Raw genomic sequence first — 19,545 nt, forward strand, 5'->3', positions numbered from 1 at the left:
ACTTTCCCTCTCTGAGATCTGGGAGCAAAGGCCTCCTCACCCCGTTCTTCCTCCCCCCTTCCCCCTTCTTGACTGCATACGAGAAGTTACTAGGTTCTGGTCAAAACTTCTAGAAAAATGGACAGGAACTAAGTTGGAAATTATAAAGGTTAAGGGTTTCGGGGGAAGGGCCGCTGATTTCCGCATTTAATCCCAACTAACAAAACGTGATTATTTCCAGAAAAAAAAAAAAGTCTCTTGGCATCATTTTTCTTTTTTTTTCTTTTTTGCTATTTAATGGTCATCACGTATGTTTTATGTGTAGGTTTTGGGAGGGCCCAAGAAATGATTACACAGGATGCAAAGGGAAAGTATCAGGGAACATGAAGAGGTCTGGATCTCATAGTCACCAGCTGGAGGGCCAGAGGTTCCATCTTGGCCCAAAATAAGGCTAGAGAGACCCCCAGAACCAAACACATGCTAAACTGGGCCTGCAGCTCCTCCCCCCCACTCAGCTTCTGGGGGAGGAAAATAAATACACAAAGAATGTCCCACTTCCCAGGTGTCTGGGGAGGGCCAGCAGGTGGGGTCCTTCTACTAATTGCAGATCGAGGTCCATAAAAATACCACCCGAGCACAAGGCTCCTGGTTTCCTTATAGGGCTGGGTGGACCCTGGGTGGGGAGGGATGGCAGTCAGTCTGTGCATACCCTTCTTGGGGCTCCTTCATGCTAAATAGAGGGGGAGCCCACTCATTCCAACAGCAAGCAAAACAGAACAGGCCAAGGAGCCAGGTGAAAGCGCCAACCAATGAGCCCTTGTGCCCCTTCTTGGCCGTGCCCAGGAAATTGGTCCTTTGCAGGGGCCATGAGACTGAGGAGAAAGTTGCCTCAGACTGGGGGACAGCATCTGCATTTTCTCGTGTTCTCACAGCAGCCTGCTTTTCTTCACTGTTTTCTGGGTGCAGCCAAAGTTGGGCTTCAAGAAGGGAAGGAGAGGGAGCCGTGTGAGCATTCCTCCACACACAGGCCATTGGAGACTGACGAACGGGGATGGACGGATGCACGCCAGCTCAGATGCAGCAGTTCTTGGCCTGCCAGAGCTGGGAGGTGAGGAAGACAGCCCCACGAAGCTCATCTCCGTTCCCTTCCATCTTTCTCTGGCAGCCAGCGACTCCGAGCAGGATCTGGTCTCAGCCCAAAGAGAGCCATGGGGGGAAAAACATGATCTTTCTCTCTCTCTCTCTCTCTCTCTCTCTCTCTGTCTCTCTTTGTGTGTGTGTGTGTGTGTGCTTGTGCGTGTGTGTGTGTGTGTGTGTGTGTGTGTGTGGTGTTGGATTATGGGGTGGGTCCTTGGTCCCTGACCCCTAGGGTTGACTCCAAGGGCCATTGTTGGCTTCAGGCTTATGACACGAATGAGGGTGCTAACAGATTCATCCCTCCACAAACTACCTGTGGCTAAGCCTGACAGACAGAGGAAGGCAGCACCCCACTCTCCAGGACATTAGCCCGACTCCATCAGGACAGGCCAATGGAACAGGTTTTGAACAGACAGTTCATCTGCACAAGGGTTGGGTAGGGGCCTGGAAGTGGTAGAGGGTGGGGCAGACGCGGTTTCCAGATGTTTCCCTGAAAGTCACTCCATCCCTGCCAACAAGCACACTTGACGCCCTCATTCAGAAAGGAGTGTGTCAGCCTACATTTGATCTCCCTGATGTTGGGTGGCCTAGGTTAGTCCCTGCCTCTCTCTGGGCTTTACCATCCTGTGTATAAGAAAAGGAGTGTGGACTGGGCTCCAAACCTGCTTTCAGTTCAGATAGGCCTGTAATCCTCTTCATCTTTGGCCAGAAGGGAGAAGGGAGGGGTTGAGGAAGGTCTGGCCTACCACAATGCCCCCCCCCTTTTCTCCAGTTCACAGTGTGGAGTCCATGGCTCTGGTTCATTAGTACCTCCTGAGTCTTAGGGGTGCCCCTGTTACCTTCTCTAGTGTCAGACCCCTAGATCTGACACAGTTAATGTGTAGAAAGAAAGGAAAGGCCTGAGATGGTCACAGGGCAAGACAGGCTTGGGGTGGTCCTATCTCTCGCCGGAGAGGGAGTGTAGTCAGAAGCAAAGGTCCCCTCAGGAGCAGCAACGGGGCTGTGGTTTGGGTAGCGGGACACAGAGGCCCTACACAGAGATGCTCGGTTCTCACTGTTGGGCCACCCCAAGGGAGAGGGGGGCGGCTCTGTGGGGCTAGAACATCAGTGGTCGGAATGTGGGACAGGACAGGGGCTCCCAGTCGGTGAGCTCACACTGGGGACGTGGCAGTGGACTCGCTGCACAGGCTCTCCACAATGTCAGCTCTCTGGATACGTCGCAGGGCAGCTAAAAGGGCATCGAGCGTCGCGCTGTCCTGGGCACCCCAGCTGGCCAGCAGGGCTCGGACTGGGCAGGCCTCATGGGTAAAGGAGTCTATATGCTCCGGCTGGTAGCCCAGCTCGCCTGCCAGATGTCGCCAGGTGTCACCATTGAGCAGCTTCTCGACCTCCTCACGCTTGGTCAGGGGCAGGCTACTGTAGAGGTTGCCATCACCCTTGAGGGCTGCAGAGAACAAGGGATGTCAGTTCCTAACCCTGAGCCCTCTCTCCTTCCGTGTTCCCTAACCCTGAGCCCTCACTTCCGTGTTCTCTAACCCTGAGTGAGCCCACATTCCTTCCATGTTCCCTAACCCTGAGCCCTCACTTCCATGTTCCCTAACCCTGAGTGAGCCCTCTCTCCTTCCATGTTCCCTAACCCTGAGTGAGCCCTCTCTCCTTCCGTGTTCCCTAACCCTGAGCCCTCATTTCCGTATTCTCTAACCCTGAGCCCTTGTTCCTTCCGTGCACCTAGCAGCTTGGGCCAAGACCCCAGAAGGGCCAAGGCACTTTCCTCCAAGTCTAGAGTTAGAGGCAGAGAGATAGCCAAGATGAGGTCCTAGATGGGGCCTGGGTGGGAGGGACCTAGGTCCTGCTGACTCACTGTCCTTCCTACACCCTCGGTGCTGGCACCATCCTTTCCACGCAGTCCCCTTCCCCCCAGCAATCATCAAGGCGAAGTGGGGAGGGGACAGAGCACTCCAGCTCCAGACAACTGCAGCAAGTGTCCTAGAGCCTGGCTCTGGGCCGCTAATTAAGGTACACACTTAAGCACTTGTTTCCTAGAAGTCCAGGGCAGGAGGCTAATTGCAGCCACTTTGGGCAGTAATTAACCCCCCCGGGGGGGTGGGACAATTAACCTGATGAGTCTGGATGCTCCAACTTATAAAAGCCTGCATTTCCCAAGTCATCCCAGGAGAAAAAACAACAACAAAAATAAAAAACAAAAACCTTCCCCTTTCCTATGTCCTATGTCCTATGTCCCTGACCGGACTCAGCCTCTCCTACCCTGGTACCTACTGGTCCCTCCTGGAGTCTAATCATAGCTACACCCTCAGTCTTTTGGCTTCTCACTCACCCTGGCCTGAGGCAGTCTGTGTGTGGGTCTGCTGGTCATGCAGGCTCTGACTGTCCACAGAGATGCCGCTGTCGCTGTGCAGTTTCTCTCCCTCTGGTGGGGGTGTCTGGTTCACCGGCCGGCTGTTGGCTCCTTGTTTATTTTGCTTGCAGCTGTTCCATCTGCAGCCCAGGGACAGGGGATAGGCCAGGGCTTGGGGTGAGGATTTTATCAGTGCAGCCAAAGTAGCTGTGCTGCCGACTGAGGCCGGGAGTGTGGCAATGTCCCCAAAGTGTCTAAGGAGCTTATTTTTGTATATGATCTTATCCAAAAGGCTGAGAGGCGATAAGATGCTCATTTCTGCAGGTGGGTGCGTAGGTACACTCATGCGGGTGCATAAACACACACACACACACACACATACACACACTCTGAAAGCCCTGCAAGGGTGGAGGAACTTGGTAAACATTCAGTAAATGTTCACAGAACCAACTACACAAATAAATGACTTCCTAGAAATTCCATTTCTCCCTACTAAAATACTCCCATATGTGAGCAGCAATCACACACTCACTTACACACACACACACACACACACACACACACACACACACACACACACATTTCCTTGGCAAACATAAGCAGCAGCAACAACAAAAACTCTGAAGATAAGTGTCCATCAAGAGCGGACTGGCTAAGCACATTACAGTCCATGTCTGGTGCTGTTGAATGAGAGGCTGTAAATGATCAGATAATCTTTGTTCTGAGGGAAGCTGTCCTGAGAGGGAGTAAGAGGGAAAAGTACATTGTAGATGGTGAATGGTGTGTTCCCACCGAATCGTTAGAAAAGTTCTTCATGTCTACATGTAATTATAAAACATTCATGTGTGGGTATATGTGTATGTATATGTATGTATGCATATAATGTGTGTATATGTATGTGTGTGTATATATACACACTCTAAACAGCTTAGGAAGTGTTATCCCAAAGAGATTTCCCACAAGATGTGCAGGATTTGAGGAGATAAATCGAGGCTTTTGCTTTTTGCGTTGGAAGCTGTTTAGAAGTCTTGGGATTGGAGCTATTGCTCAGCGGTAGGAAGCAGGCTTGGCATGTTCAAAGATTTGGGTTCCATTCCTCAGCACCGCAAACAAATTCAGTCTTGTTTGCATTTGCTTTTAAAAAGCATGGATCACTTTGATGATTTAAAAACAAAATACCAAAGGAAAAGAAAAGAAAGAAAAAAAGAAAAGAAAAACGGAATGGGACGCACACTCAAAGCTGAAAATGCCTTCTGCGAGTTCTTCTGTCTTGAATTCCTTGATGTGGGTCCCACAGGAGCCCAAGGGTAACAAGGGAGTTTGGGAGTGACAGGAAAGCAAGGCAGACTTAGGAAGAGAAGAGACACATGCAGAACCAGGAACCGTGGGGGGAGTGGGGCTCAGGGCAGGGATGCAAGTAGCCAGAGGAGGTGGCAGGGACTAAGAACAGGAGGAGCAGCCTGGGACTAGGGAAGAGCTGGAACCAGGACAGAAAAGAAAACCATGTAATAACACACATACACTCTCACACATACATATCACACACACACACACTCCCACACACACCGTACACATACACACGCACGCGCACACACACATACCACATGCACACACAGACACTCCCACACATACCACACACACTCACCCCCCCATATATATATGTGTGTGTATATATATGTATATGTATATATATACACACATATACTCACACACTATATACAAACACACCACACACACTCACACACCACACACACACCACATAAACCACATGGACACACCACACACACTCACACACCCCACACACACACATATACCACACATATACTCACCACACACACACACCCCTCCACATACACACATACACCCACACACTCACACACACACTCACACACTATACACATGCACACCACACATATACCACACATACACACACCACATATACACTCTTACATACCACACATATACACACATACACACCATACACATACACACATACATACACACACACTATATGAGCACACACACACATACACACTATGTGGACACATACACACACTACCACACCCAAGAGAGCATGAGATAATGATGGAGGATGAGGTTAGGGTTGAATTAAGGGTGTGTATGTTTCCAGGTCAAGGTCGGAGCAAACATCTCCTATGTCATCCTCAGTGTGCCCCCTCTTACCTCTTGAAAGCAATATAGGCCACGAGGCCCACAACCACAGCAGCCAAGATGGAGCAATAGACAGGAATGAGGTTGTCAGCGGTGCCTCGGGTCACTACAGGCTGGGAGCTGCCCATCACAGTGGTCACCGTATCGGCCACCGTGCTGGCTATGAGGTCTCGCTCTGGAGGTGCCTCTGGCTCCTGGGTGCTGGGCGCTGTGACGTCAGAGCCCTCCGGGGGCGTAGACCTTGTGATCCATCGGCCAGGGATCTCTGAGGAACAGGGCCACAGGAGTTAGGACCTACCCAGGCCTTCCCCTTAGTTCCAGCTTTCTAGGGCTTCATCATGAGCCTCCAGGCACACAGGGGCCAGGCTGTTACGCATGGGCGTGGAAGCTGGGACTGTGCACATGCAGTTTAGAAAAGAAGAGCAAGAGCTGTATAACAGGAAACTTATATCAGTACGGGGCCTCGATTTCCCCATCTAGAGAATGGGCTTTCTGAAAAGAAATGGTCTCTAAACAACTTTTTGGCTTAGACTGTGGAACCAGGATTCTAGTGTCTGTCAGCAGCCACGCATGAACACCAAGAAGCTTGCGTGGTGTAGAGTCTCTTTAAGATGGAGCAATGACTTAATTGCTTTGAGGAATGGAATTGCTCTGGCCTAGTGACCACAGCCTTCAGGAAGGATAGGGCACTTAGAGCTGATCAGAGGCCTGATCAGAGATACTGCCCGGCAGGTGGTACTCAGTCCCTTCCTGTCTCAGATGCTCCAGGTCTAGGCTGGCACTAGATGCATAACTGGCTTACTTCACCCCAGCCAGTCCTTGAACAGTGGCCAGCATGTTTCTTGTGACGCCTGACATCCCCACCCCCAAAACAGCCTAGCCCTGGCACCTAGAGAAGAGTGGGTTAGACAGCTGGCACCCTTGTTAGCAGGAAGCAGACAGCTGGCAGAGGGAGGGCCTATGAACTAGACCCTGCCTCAGAAGGAGCAATTCTGTGCTTGGCCACCCATCTAGGCCCGCTCATGCCATTTGGACATTGCCAGCCTTCCTGGCAGAGGCTCCAGCCCCTCTTGGCACTAGTGGGTGGGATTTTCCATTCTGCCACCCAGCCAGAGGCAGGGCTAGGGGTTGTAGGCTCTGGATGGTGGCCTGGGGGATACTTGTCTGGGCAAAGCAGCCTGTCCTATCCATTCTCACTTCCCACGCAGGGAAAGCAGGGAGGGAAAGCAGACAGGGTATGCTTGTAAGGTTAAGGGGAGGACACTTTGCTACCCAGCTCTGCCCCGCCCAGTCTAGAGTGTGCCCACCCAAGCTGGAGTTAAAGCTGCCCACTAGTCCTCTGGGTCTCCCTGGCTCGGGACAGAGATGCTTCAAAGACCCCATTTTCAGCACCTTCTGAGGGGTAAGGTCCCCAGATGTGAGTCTGGAATCCATTTGACTGGCAGTGTGGGGAAGGTTGCCATCTGCTGCCCAGTTCCACCCCACCCCCATCCCAGTACTGGGCAGGACTGGAAGGAGAGGGTGGGAAGTGGGAGAGACAGCCCTGTCTGGGCATTAGACGCTAGAGGACCTTCTTATGATCCGCTAGGGTAACAGGGAAGGTTGAAGGTGTAGCCTGAATCCAGAGGTTGCAGATGTGCCTCAGTTTAGATTGACAGTCCTGCCCCTGAGGTTGATGTGCGTGGGTGAGCGATACAGAAATGAAGGAGCCTCAGAGAAGGGCTAAAGGCAGTGTCGAGTGTCCAGAACACCTCCCCTCACCCCCGCCCCAGCCTCTCTGATAGGGTTGGAGACGAGATCCAGATGTAGCCCTGTCCTCTGACGTTCCAACCCGCTAAACACTTGGCAGGTCCTGACAGCCATTTCCGGAATGGGAGCTATCAGGAAGAAGAGGGAGCAGGTGACCCCTCCTAATCTTCAATGCGGTAAGGAGACCGGGCGTCTGCCCCAAGGCTGGGTGAGTCACCATGTTGACACCTGAAATGTATATGCGGGCGAGTATTTAACATTGGACAAGAGTGGGCTGCCAACCCAAGAATCAAATTCCATTTCCTGAAAGGGATGTTTGGCCTCAGGGCCAACATTTAACCCTTCAGACGTTGGAACAGAAAGAACAATATAAGGATAAATGTTACTGGGGGGTCAGGGGGTGCTTTCTGCCAAGATGACTGAGAAAGAAGGATTGCATCTGGGAAGAAATGATTCCCTGCAAGACAGAGCCTGCCCCTTTTCCAGCCAGGTCCTCCCTCTCCTCTAATCACACCCCTGACCTTGCGCACCACTGGCTGATCCAGACTTGCCCACAGAACTGTGCTTCCTGCTTCCTGCTGCCTAACTGCTGAAGCTCTCTCCCCGCTCAGCCTAGCCTCTGAGGCCATTTGCCTGTCTTGACCCGTGGAAATCTCTACCACAGCCACCCTGGGGCCTCTGCCCCATCCCTCTCCACCTATTCATCAAAGAACTGCAAGCATGTTTAGAACCTCTGTGTAGCTTGCCAGCCTCCTCTGCTCTACTACTAGAGCAAGCTCAAGTCTGGGTATGGAGGAGGCCCTGGCTGGTTGTCAGGACCCCTCCCCGGCCCCAGGACAGGGCATCTGTAGCTTCTATTCCACAAGAGGCCGATGGAAGGCAGAAACTGTGTTGCCTCCATCAGGATCGGGAATCTCCAAAGCTGCGGCTGTCTTCTCCCTCCAGGTAACCACAGGCTGGGTTACCATGCTCCTCTCATTGGTCCTGTCAAAGGCCATTCCCTCTCCGGGAAAATTAGGGACATCCCTGAAGGGGATGCTCTTGCCTGCTCAATGTGAGGGCAACCTGAGGTTCGAATTCAAAGACAAATAGATCCATGGCAGGCCACCCGCTGATGAGCAGAATGAAAACAAACAAACAAACAAACAAACAAACAAACAAACAAACCAATACCAGCTTTCCTGAGCCCTTGGAGAAGAACACTACTAGTGACCGTGGTGGCTGTACCCTGGCTCTCAGCTGCCTCCTCCTGTACCAGGATCTCTCTATCTCTTTCAGGTGAGTTATCTGGATAAGGCAGGCCCACAGCTTTCTCTTGTCTACAGCCCTCAGTAGAGGAGAGCCCTCCAAGCACGCCCCACATTATCGTACCTCTCCCCCACTTGCCATGCCTCTTTTGTCCCCTAGAACCACTTCCTTCATTATCTGGCCTTTTTTTTTCAACCAACTCCATCTCATTAAATGGCCACAATGCTTCTATCTCATCTCCAGACACCTCGAGGGGAATGTGTCACTCACCCCAACAACCTTATTGTGACCCTACGGCCATCAGAAAACACTTAGGTCCAGAGACGGGAGTGATCCCCTGGTGTCACTCGGGGCTAATTTGATTTGGGATGCTATAGCCATTATCACCACCCACATCTGGCCTCGTAGCTGAAGGCACCTCACTCCTGTGAGTCCCCAGCCTTACTCCAGAGCAGAAAGCCTGCTCTAAGCTGGAAGGAAGCCTGATTCAGACTCTGGCATCTATGGCGCCTTCCAGATGCTGTTTGTCACCCATATAATCGCTGAGAGAGGAGTTAGAATGACTTCTTCTAGTGAACAGTAAGCCGGGTCTTCCCAATGTCAGTCCCAAGAAGGAATTAGTGGAAAAGATTTTGCTGTGAGGTTGAATCTAGAATCACCACCTCGGTGCTCTTATCAAGAATGTGTTACTAAGCCTCAAAGTAGGTGCTTACCGGATGAAGGCCAGCCTAGGCCCTTATGACCTCCAGAGGTCGCCCTTCCTCATGAATCTAGCTCTTCACACCCACCCCACCCAGCCTGGAACCATGCTCACCCTCGCATTCGGCGTCAGCCCAGGGCGTGCACTCGCGTAACTGGCGCTCAGTGTCCTCACACACCGTGCAGGGTAGGCACGGGTCCACGTGGTTGGCTTCATCTGAGTATGTGCCCTCTGGGCACTCTTCACACACTGTGTTCTGTTTGTCCTGGCAGGAGTACACGAGTCCTGAGCCCACCCCGCACACGCTGCAAGCCTCGCAGCGCCCAGTCTCCTCATCCTGGTAGTAGCCATAGGAGCATCGGCACACGGCATCGTCTGCCTCCACACAGGGAGCGGACATACTCTGCAGGCCCAGGCACTCGGTGCATGGCTTGCAGGGCTCGGTGGCGCTCACCACGTCAGAGAACGTAACACCTGCGGACAACGACACACATAGGGAAGCATTAGGGGCAGAACTTAGTCACAAGGACGGTGTTTGAGCACAGGCATGTGAATACAGGACTGGAATCCCTCTGTCCCCATCCCCAGCTAGGACTGCTGCCTCTGTCTCAGCGTCACCTTCTTATTGACACTCTCTTTGCTGGAGTCCCTCACCCTCAGCCTGAGAAAGCTGGTTTGGCACCTGACTGGGAAGGAGACCCATTCTCCAGGTCTCAGAAGAGTCGGCAGTGGGGCATCCTGAGGTCCCAGCTGTTTAGGTAAATTCCTTGTTCTCAGAGAGTTCCCAGACCTGTACCCTAGTTCCCAGCACAACTAAAATATAATATGAATGGTTCCATCCAGCCTCACACACTGGCCAGAGGTGAGCCTGTGCCTGAGTTGTCTTTTTGGCCCTCTTCCCAGGGGGTGGGAGAGGGCAGCTCATGTAGGCCTGGAATGGAGGGACAACAGAATGGCACACTGCTATACCATACTGCCTGCACCTTACCATGCTGCCTGTTCAAGGGCATGCATGGCTCTAAAGAGCAGACCAGTGCTCCAAGGAAGACAGTGCAGGTACAGCAAGAAAGATGGGAGACACTTGCAGGCACAGTTCCCTGGCCCTTTCAGTATAAAGGGCCAGTTCTCAAGCATACCCTCTAAAGGGTCATATCCTGGAGACTGTGTGTTAGGTGAAGCAAAGGACAGAATGAAAGGGGTCGCAGTGGGGACAGGAGAGAAAACAGAAGGGGAGGGGCCTGGGTAACAGGTCCATTTCCAGCTAGTTCTTACAGAGGTACCTTGCTTCCCTTTCCTTGGTATCAGGCAGATCTGACTTCCAACTCACTTCCATGACTCACTAGCTCGTGACGCCTGCCTCCCAAGTGCTGGGATTAAAGGGTGTACCACCACCCCAAACAATCAAACAAACAACAACAACAAAAACTAAATAAGACACCCACACCCACAGGGTTGTGATAAAGAATGTGATAGACCCCGTGATGAACAGTAGTAAAGATCGTTGGTGGTTGAGACACAGTCGGATGGCAGAAAGCACTTGGCAGGACAATCTCTCCAAATGAGAGGGTGCTGTGTGGGGGTGAGGGTGGGGACAGGATGGAAAGAGCAAGTTGGCTCCTGGGAAAACACAGAGCTGAGCCAGATGACTCCTGGGAGCAGGTTGTGGATGGTGTGAAAACTATGGTCTTTTGTTGGCAGAGCATGAAGGCAGGAGCTTAACAGGCTTCCTAGTGGAAACGGGTTTGTTTTTTTGAGGATGGAGGGAAAGTCCGCTGGGGTCCCCAGCCCATAAAGTAGGCTTGTAAAAGCAGCCTGTTAACACAGCTGGAGGGGAGTGTGGCAGAGGAAACCCAAGGAGGAGGAAAGGGGGAAGGAGAGATGCAGGGAGGCTGCCCCGCCCCTCGCCCCTCTCAGAGTTGCCCCTGGCTCCTGGCGTGTTTCCTAATTCCTGGCATGGCTTTCCCTGAGTCCCCAACCCACCAGCTGTTGAAGAAGGGTACACAGGAGAGAGAGGGGTGTGGCCTAGGACACTGACACCCAGGCAGTAGGGGGCAGTACTCCTGGCTGATGTTCAGTGCCTTAGGACAGAGACTCTGTGAATCTGAGGTAGGTAAGGTACCACCTTCCAAGAGGGCAGAGCCTTTCCATCCAGCCCAGGTGTCCCACTGCTGGGGACAGGGCTACAGAAGTCACAAGCACAGAGATAGAAATGCAAGTGTTTGAAACACTAAGGAGTCGGGTTACCTGAAGGCTGGACAGACTCGGGAGAGAGCATACAGAGGTAAGAGAGGACTGGCTGGTAGGCTCAGAGTTCCCCTCCTAAGGGGACTACAATGCCTGGAAGATGTAGCATCTTCCTGGCAGCAGACAGGGAAAGAGTTCTTCTGCCTTGGGGCCTGAGGCAGCCGCGGAACAATGAGGTATCTAGCAGAAGAGACTGAGACTCCTGGTCCCACAGGGCACAGAACTCACACGGGGATGAGAACAGAGCTGTCATCTGGCCTCTCCCTCCACCAGTGCTGGAAGATGAGCCTCTCTATTTCTGAAGGAAATGCCAGGCAGCTCCACTCTGCAGTTCCCACCCCATGCCATCCCATAGTAAGGACATCCTTGTGCCACAGCCCCTATCCCTCTTGACATCAGAAAGCTACAGCACAGTGGCCTGGAGGAGAGGCAGCCACACCCTCCCAGGATCCCCCAAGGTCAGTTTCCAGGGCAGCCAGGATTTGATCCTTCTTCCCCTCCCCCCAAAGCCACAGAGGGTAGGTTGCAACCATTGATCTTGCAGCACCGAAGGTATTTTTAGCTGGGCTGAGCATCAGTTCCTTCTCCCTGCCTAGTTATACTCTTCTACCAGCCTCTCTGCTTGAGGGGGCTGGGAAGGGGGACCCCTCTGGGGATCCCCCACCGGATCCCTTCCTCCCTCGGCACACTCCCTTATCCATTCAGCCCCTCCCTGCTCCTCTTGCTTTGTATCCCACCCATTTCTGGTACCCGTACAGAGGTTGGCAGGGGATCTGCCAGGAGGCAAAACCCTTTCAAGCTCTGCTCTGTGCATGCTAAACCTTCCCCTTTTGCCACCCTAAGAGACTCACTGTCCAGGCAGGGTTCACACACGGTCTGGTTGGCTCCGCAAGGCTGGGCCACACCTTCGCCCAGGTTGCAGGCTTTGCAGCACTCTCCACTGTGGGTGTACATGCCTGTGGGACATGTCTCCTTGGCACCTCCGAAGGACACCTAGGTGGAAGGAGATCACAAGGTCAGCCTGGCAGGAGCAAAGGGGGTGTCTTCCAAGGGATCAAACGTCTCCCTCTTAATACTTTCTATTAGAACCACCTGGGCTGGGATGAGCTCACCCGGGAGGCATTAGGAGGATCAAAGCTGGCAGGAAGGAAGGCTGGGGGGCAGTGGGGAGCGTGGGGGGAGTGGGGCCCTTGACTGCTGCTGGGGTGTGAGGTCACAGCCTCAGTGGCTAACCTTCTGCAGAGTTCACCTTAGGGTTACAGCCTCTCCTGGAGTCCTGAGGATACACCACAGGAGGAGGGTGAGACCTATATCCAGAATGGCTGGGCAGGTTGCAGCTTGCACAGGGCTCCTAGCCAAGGGGGCCAGTGGAGTTGAAATCTGGCCCAAACTCCATTTGCTAACTTCACACCTGCAGGGCTGCAGTTACCCAGAGGCAGGGCCCTTTCCTAAAAAGGGGAACAGGACCCTTCTCCAGGTCTCAATCCACATATTAAATATCACAATTGAGTTGTCTATGTCCAAGAACAGAAGGCAGAGAGGCCTTGGGTTCAAATATTGACTCTGTACTGGAGGTGTCTGGCCTGCCCTGGGTTTCCTTTGGGAGTTTTCACTCCTCTGCAGATAAACACAGGGACAGTTTGGTGCCAGGGCAAAGACTGATGGGCAAGTCTGGAGCCAAGACAGAGAGAAAGGGACGCCTGTTATTAGTGGCCAGCTCTCACCAGCCAGCCACTCTGTTCTTCCAGAGTTGACTTCCCCGTCCTAGCCTAACTCCATCCCCTCCCCTCTCCTCCCATGTGGCCCCTGGGAACAGAGCTGGATGGGGGGGTGGGAAGGGGAGTCAGATTCCTGCCACTAAAGCATCTTTGCTCATGGATGGAACGACTTAGCACCAGATTCCCCCGAGGGAGGGGCTGTTGGAGGCTCACTTTGTTTCTGTTCCTTAAAGAACAATCTTAATGTCTAATAAAACTCCAAAGCCTTCTCTGCAGGCTCCAGACCTTGCGCACACACACACCGCCAACCCCCCCCCCCCCATTTNATGCTGAGCAATTTGGGCTTTGGTCGTGAGACCAGAGAGCTTTACAAGATTGGGCATTCCTCTCCTGCTTCCATGCTGGACCGATCTTTGCCAAGACACAACATACACACACACACACACACACAAACACACACACACACACACACACACCACTGTGGTTTCACCAGAGTTTGACAGAAAAGTAAACAGAGGCAGGAGAAAACACTGGGTGATGCCCTAGGGGCAGAGTGGTCTCCATACAGGCAGCAGAGAGAGTCCGGGCAGCACCGGAAGCTGCCACCATCTCTTCCCAGGTCCTGGCAGTGGGAGTGCTGGCTGGCAATGGCAACATCTGCAGACCAGGAGCCCTGAGGTACTTGAGGCAGGCTTCTCCCAGAAGCTGAGATTTCAGAAGGGTCTGTTCTGATTTCCTTTCATCACATAGAGCTCGGCTTAAATATTACTTCCTCAAGAGAGTGTTCCTATCACCCCTACCCCTCCCAGAGTAGACAGGCAGAGCTATGGACTGAGGTTGTCCTGGTATCTCATGCCCTCTCTGGCACATAGTAGGGAGCAAGTGTACATATTTGTTAATTTAAGAACAGGAAACTGCCATGTGCCTTCAGTTACCTGGAAGACCCACTCTGGATGGCTATGTGTCCTCAGGGGCAAAAGTATACTATTGTCCCCCAGTGCATTTCTCCTCCACTGAGAGGGGAGGTGGCAGGGGTGGGGGTGGGAACTGCAGGGTGGGCATTGTCCTCCTCCACCTCTGCAGCTTCTCCATCACAGGGGCACCGACTGTTAGCACCAGCGATGACCCAGGGCTGCAGTGCCGCAGTGTTCTCATGTCCTCCATCCCAGATGAACACATTTTTGTCATTTTGTCAGGTTTTTGATAGTTTTCCTGTCCCTTCTCTTCCTGTCAGGGTATCAGTTGTCACTTCTTGCTCCTATCGCAGTATGACCGGAAGAGTCCCTCTCCCAGAACCATAAAGTGTCAGCTCTAATGGAATCTTTAAAAAATGATGCCACCGGACCGGGTAAAAATCTGGCTGGGAGCCAGGTGCACACATGCCTGTGATCCCAGCATAAGGGAGGTCAAGCAAGGAGGATCTGAGTTCAAGGCCAGCCAGGACTACACAAAGAGAAGTAGAGATGAGGGAGAGAGAGACAGACAGACAGACAGACAGTCAGACAGATGGAGGCATGACTGAGTAGAAGCTTACATGGAAGGAAGAAGTGCCCCGAGTCAAACACTTGGCATAATCACTACTCAGTCCCGCATCCCTGAGGGCCAGAGTGACAGGCCGGGTTTTAATTTCTCGCCCAGTAGGTAGGCATGGCAGCGCCTGCCTCAGCCTGCTGCTGCAAATGAGTGCGTGCGTGAGGATGGCCTCGGTGTACTTTATAACCTTTCTTTTCTGCCCTCCACTGTGTGTTGTTCCCTTTGTGGATCTGGGGTGTGCACTGCCACTCCTCTTAACCAAGGTCAGCAGAGAGTTGGGAGGGTGTGCTTTGAGGGACCGCCAGGGGCTGTATGATCCTTGTCAGAGCTTTGGGCAAGCACCTCTGCCAAGAACCTGTTCACTCCCACTCCTCCCCACTCCTCTCCACTCCTCCTCTCTCCTCCCTGCTCCTCCCCTCTCTTCTCCACTCCTCCCCTCTCCTCCCCTATCATTCTTTCCCACTCCTTCCTTTCCCTCCCCACTCCTCCCCATTCCTCCTCTCTCCTCCCTGCTCCTCCCCTTTCCTTCTCACTCCTCCCTCTCCTCATTCCTTCCTCTCCTCCCCACTCCTCCTCTCTTCTCCCCCTTTCCTTGCCCACTCCTCCCCTCTCCTCTTGTCTCCTCCCTACTCCTCCCTTCTCTTCAATCCTTCCCTCTCCTCCCCTCTCCTTAGGCTTCCTCACTTCTTTAGAGTTGAGGCCACATAATTAGTATTCACATCGGTACTTGGTTTATGTTCCCTCTGTCATAAAATCCTAGATTTGCCACTAAGCAGTCTGTGATGCTGAGCATCTTATTCTTCCCGAATCTCAGTTCTCCCATCTAAAATACTTAGCATGGCTCCTACACTGGGTTGCCGTGAGAACTGAATGGAATCATGTGCAGATCCGTCTGGGTAGAGTGTAGCAGGAATTCAATCAGTGGTAGTTGATGAGGAAGTAGCTTGTCTTAGGAAGTATGAGCTGCTGCCCAGGGAAGACTAGGCAGAAAGGAAGGCGGCAGCCAAGCAGGAGCGTGTGACTAGAGTTCAGGCTAATTGCTCCAAACTCCGATCCAAATTGATCAATTTATCAAAGTGACAGATCCATTTGCCTGTAGTTATATCTACTGCATTTATTCATTTCAAAGTTGATAGCATGACTTCTCCATTTTTCAAAATGTTTACGATCTATTTATGTCATTGCGGGACTGGCTGTCAGTGCTTGGATGAATTGGCTTTTTTTTTTTTTTTCATTTGGATAAAACAGAAAACACACACACACACACACCAGGGTTTGCAACCATATGGATGCTTCCATGGTCTCAGTCCTGACCATTCATAACAGCTTCAGAGAAGGCTCCTCAGAGAATAGAGCCTGGTCACAACCATATGGGGTAGGGGTTTTCCAATATCTGGAGAGCTTCAGCCAGGACTAGGCATTGATTACTGCCCCACTCCTCACCCTTTGGAAAGCCACTGAGTCATGAGTATGAGCTTCCTTAAGGAAGCTGCCTTATGCGGACTTGAAGATAGGGTAGGACTCTGCACTTGTAGAACAGGGGAGTGGCTAGGTTCAGAGCCACAAGGCAGCAGTTAATTTACCCAGCCAGAGGCAGTTCGGGACCACACCCCCTCGCGTGATCTCTTAAATTGGTGGGAAGCTGAAAGGAACCGAGCATGAGAAGGAAAAACTAAGTCAATGACCCCCGGCTTCCAACATGCCCCCTCTGCTTTCTAAGTTGGGGAGCCTGGTGCCCTGCCTCAATTTCCTGGGGGATAAGCTTCCTCGACTGTAAGATGGGAATCACTAAATTTACGTTGCTGGGACCTATGGTGTATATAACGTCAAAGTACTTTAGACAGGGCAGGTCACACAGTAGGCACTTCACAGATTTTAGTGTGTCCTCCCTTCTTACTCATCCCTCTAGGGAGGAGCCAGGTGCTACAGGCAGACTGGGCTGACCAGGTAGGGTGGAGCCCTGACGCTCACGCTGCCCATTTGCCGCCTATGCTGCTGCATCCCTATTAGGAGCATTAGCCAGCCGGGCGGCTCCGGTTACAGACGTCTGAATGACAAAGTGCCTCCATTACCGGCGCGGCCGGCCAGCAGACTCTGGTTGCGCTCTGGTTTCAGCACTCTCGCAGCGGCGCAGGAAGAGGCTCGGTCCGCGGCGGAACACAGAACCGGCTCTAACCGAGTAGCCTGGGGAAAGCAGAGATGGAAGACAGAGCCATAGGGGCTCAAGTCCAAAGGTTCTGTCAAGGTTCAGTGGCCACGCCCTCACCCCTCCAGGATCAGAACCACGCAGCGTCTCAGGCCCTCTTCCCTAGCCAACCTTAACAAGGACCAAGAAGCACCTCTAATTAGAAGCGTTAGTTAGCAAACACTCTTGCAGTCACTCCCAAGTTCCCGGAGGACGCCACAAAGACTGACAGCTCTAGGGAACCATGTTTGAGCTTGAGAAGGTTTTTCCATTCGCTTGCCTCCATATCCCACCTCCTGCCTATCTTTTGGGATGGTGTCACCCATATCCCTGCTGTGAAACGAAGCGGACCAGCTGCCGCCCCCTCCCCACCTGCGCGCGCCCAGGGAGTTCAGAGCTGGAACGAGGTGGCCATCCAGCCACACGACTCTGGCTTATGAGATCGTGACCAACTTGCTTAAACTTCGAAGTCCCTGCCTCCTTGTCAGTAAGATGGAGATGGGGGGGGGGTACAGTGCTCGGATGTGGAAAGGGTGGAGGGAAGAGTGAGGAGAGGACGTCACTTTCATTGCCAACCTTCCTTAAGATCTGGTCAGAAACACTCAAGAGTACTCAGGTTCATAGAAGGACCTAACGACCTTAGCCGGAGTTAGTGTCTCCGAACAGCAATCCGACAAGGATCCCAGGCATCCAAGTGGCCCCTGTCTCATTTGAGAAGCGTTCATTGACTTTTACCGAAAGTCTGGCCAGGTGTGGGCGGGATGGTGATCCTGTTAAGTTCTGGACCGGAAGGAGCGCGGAGGGCTCAGGGCTGGTGGCGGCTTAACTTAGAAGGGACTAAGTGCGCAGCCCTAGGCGCGCACGCAGCTCCCAACAGCAATCCCTCGTCCGCAGTGCCCCCTGCGGGTCGCCTGGGGTTTTTGCATCCCCTAGCTGTGCGCTGCCGGAACCATCACAGCCTTGAGAGTCCCAGCGCTCCGCATCTCGAGAGCTGGCCCGCGTCTAATAGGGTAGGGGGATGCCCCGGCTCTGTCTCTCCGGGTCCACTGCGTTGCTTCAAACCGCGTGAAAGGTTTGTCAAGGAACTACCCTGGAAGCGGATTTGCCATAGTGAAGTGAGCGCTCTCTTTCCTGCCTGGGATGCCCAGACGCAATTCCCGGACTGGGCGAGGCCGCTAGAAAGAGCGCTAGAACCCACGCGGGAAACGTCTGTGACTGGGCTGTCCTCATCGCATCGTCCTTGAGTAGACAGACAGGCGGGGCCCCGAGCACTTTAGGGTATGCACCTTCTTTCCATTTCTCTATCTCTTTTGTGGTTGTCTCTTTTCTGCCCTCCATAAAGCCCACTTCTCTCTCTTCAACCTCTCTGCCACTCCCGAATCGCTCCTTTCGACGCCCCTCCCCCCCATTGTCTGGCCGGTCCCCATTGTCCATACTGGGTCCCCTCTGCCTCCAGTCCCTCCAGCTGCCTCCCGCATTGTTCCGTCTCTAGCCCCTCACATCTTTAGTGCCGATCTCTTTCCCTTCCTTCTCTCGCCCCGATTCTGTCCTACAACTCCCCAGGGACTAAGATGCTAAAGAGAAAACTCCCTTCGGGATCCCAGAATTCACACGCTGTCGTCAAAAGAACCCAGGCGCCCGAGATTCCCAAACCTCCCTCCACCCCACTCGAGACTGCTCCCAGTCTCCTACACCGCACCCATCGTAGTGCCCAAGAACCACCACCAGCAGCAGAACCAAGAACCGGTGTCGTTGCAACAGTCCTGTCTGCATCTCTATCCTGGGACTGGGTCGCCTCTGCGCTCTGAAAGTCCTAGAAGCTAGGAGCGCCCCTGTGGGTCACGGTCCCGCAGCTCCTCCGCCACCCGTTGCCAGCATCTGGGACCTTAACGTCTTATTCTGTTCCCTGGGTGGTGGCACCCACATCCCCTTGGGGTTCAGCTCTTTGAAAAGGTTAACGGAGGTCCCTCCTACTAATCACTTACCCCTAGAAGCAGCAGCAGCAGCAGCAGGCGCAGCCGGTCCATGGCGCTGCAGGCAGCACCTGCCCTCCTCATTGCCCGCCTCCGGCGACAGCGCTCCGCTTCTAGCTCAGTCCGCTCTGCGGACCGATGGTGCTGCGCGCTGAGCTGAGCTGCGCTGCGCTCCAGCGCCCGCTGCCCGCCGGAGCTGGCGGAGGCTCCACTCGCTCTGGCTGCTAGCGGGCGGGAGCAGCTGGGTGAAGGCAATGCAGCAGCCCCGCCTTCTCCCCGCCCAGCCCGCCCAACTCCCCCCCCCCCCAACCCCNCCGGAACCGCGCCCGCCCGGCTGCCTGGGGTGGGGAGTCCGGAGCAGTCAAGTGAGGCGTGAGAGGAGCCGCACCCGTGTGCCCCGCTGTGGCTTCTCAGTGGGCTGCCCCAAGTACCCAGGGCACCTCCGGTTATGCTGAGCGTCAGTCTCAGATGCTTCGGATCCAACGGGGGGGGGGGGGGGGGGGGGGGCATTGCTCTCCTACTGATGAGGCCTGTCTTGGGGTTAACTCTCT

General features: G+C 53.5%; 1 protein-coding gene across 1 annotated transcript; it reads right to left on the reverse strand.

Moving 5' to 3' along the window:
• Nucleotides 1-264: 264 nt before the first annotated feature.
• Ngfr (nerve growth factor receptor) lies at nt 265-19,207 on the reverse strand. Its single transcript, XM_021177000.2, has 6 exons — nt 19,007-19,207; nt 12,437-12,578; nt 9,456-9,815; nt 5,657-5,909; nt 3,452-3,612; nt 265-2,560 (listed from the first exon to the last, which is right to left on the reverse strand). Exons 1-6 carry the CDS (start codon nt 19,076-19,078, stop codon nt 2,268-2,270), a joined length of 1,281 nt encoding a protein of 426 aa, XP_021032659.1. The 5' UTR covers nt 19,079-19,207; the 3' UTR covers nt 265-2,267.
• Nucleotides 19,208-19,545: the final 338 nt, after the last annotated feature.

This window comes from Mus caroli, chromosome 11, assembly GCF_900094665.2.
Source record: "Mus caroli chromosome 11, CAROLI_EIJ_v1.1, whole genome shotgun sequence".
Classification (NCBI taxonomy): domain Eukaryota; kingdom Metazoa; phylum Chordata; class Mammalia; order Rodentia; family Muridae; genus Mus; species Mus caroli.

Coding starts and splice junctions, on each gene's coding strand:
- Ngfr (XM_021177000.2), bottom strand. CDS start 19,078: ATGAGGAGGGCAGGTGCTGCCTGCAGCGCCATGGACCGGCTGCGCCTG. Junction 12,579..19,006: donor TGCTGCTGCTGCTTCTAGGG/GTAAGTGATTAG, acceptor CCTTCCACCTAG/GTGTCCTTCGGAGGTGCCAA. Junction 2,561..3,451: donor ACAGACTGCCTCAGGCCAGG/GTGAGTGAGAAG, acceptor TGTTCTCTGCAG/CCCTCAAGGGTGATGGCAAC.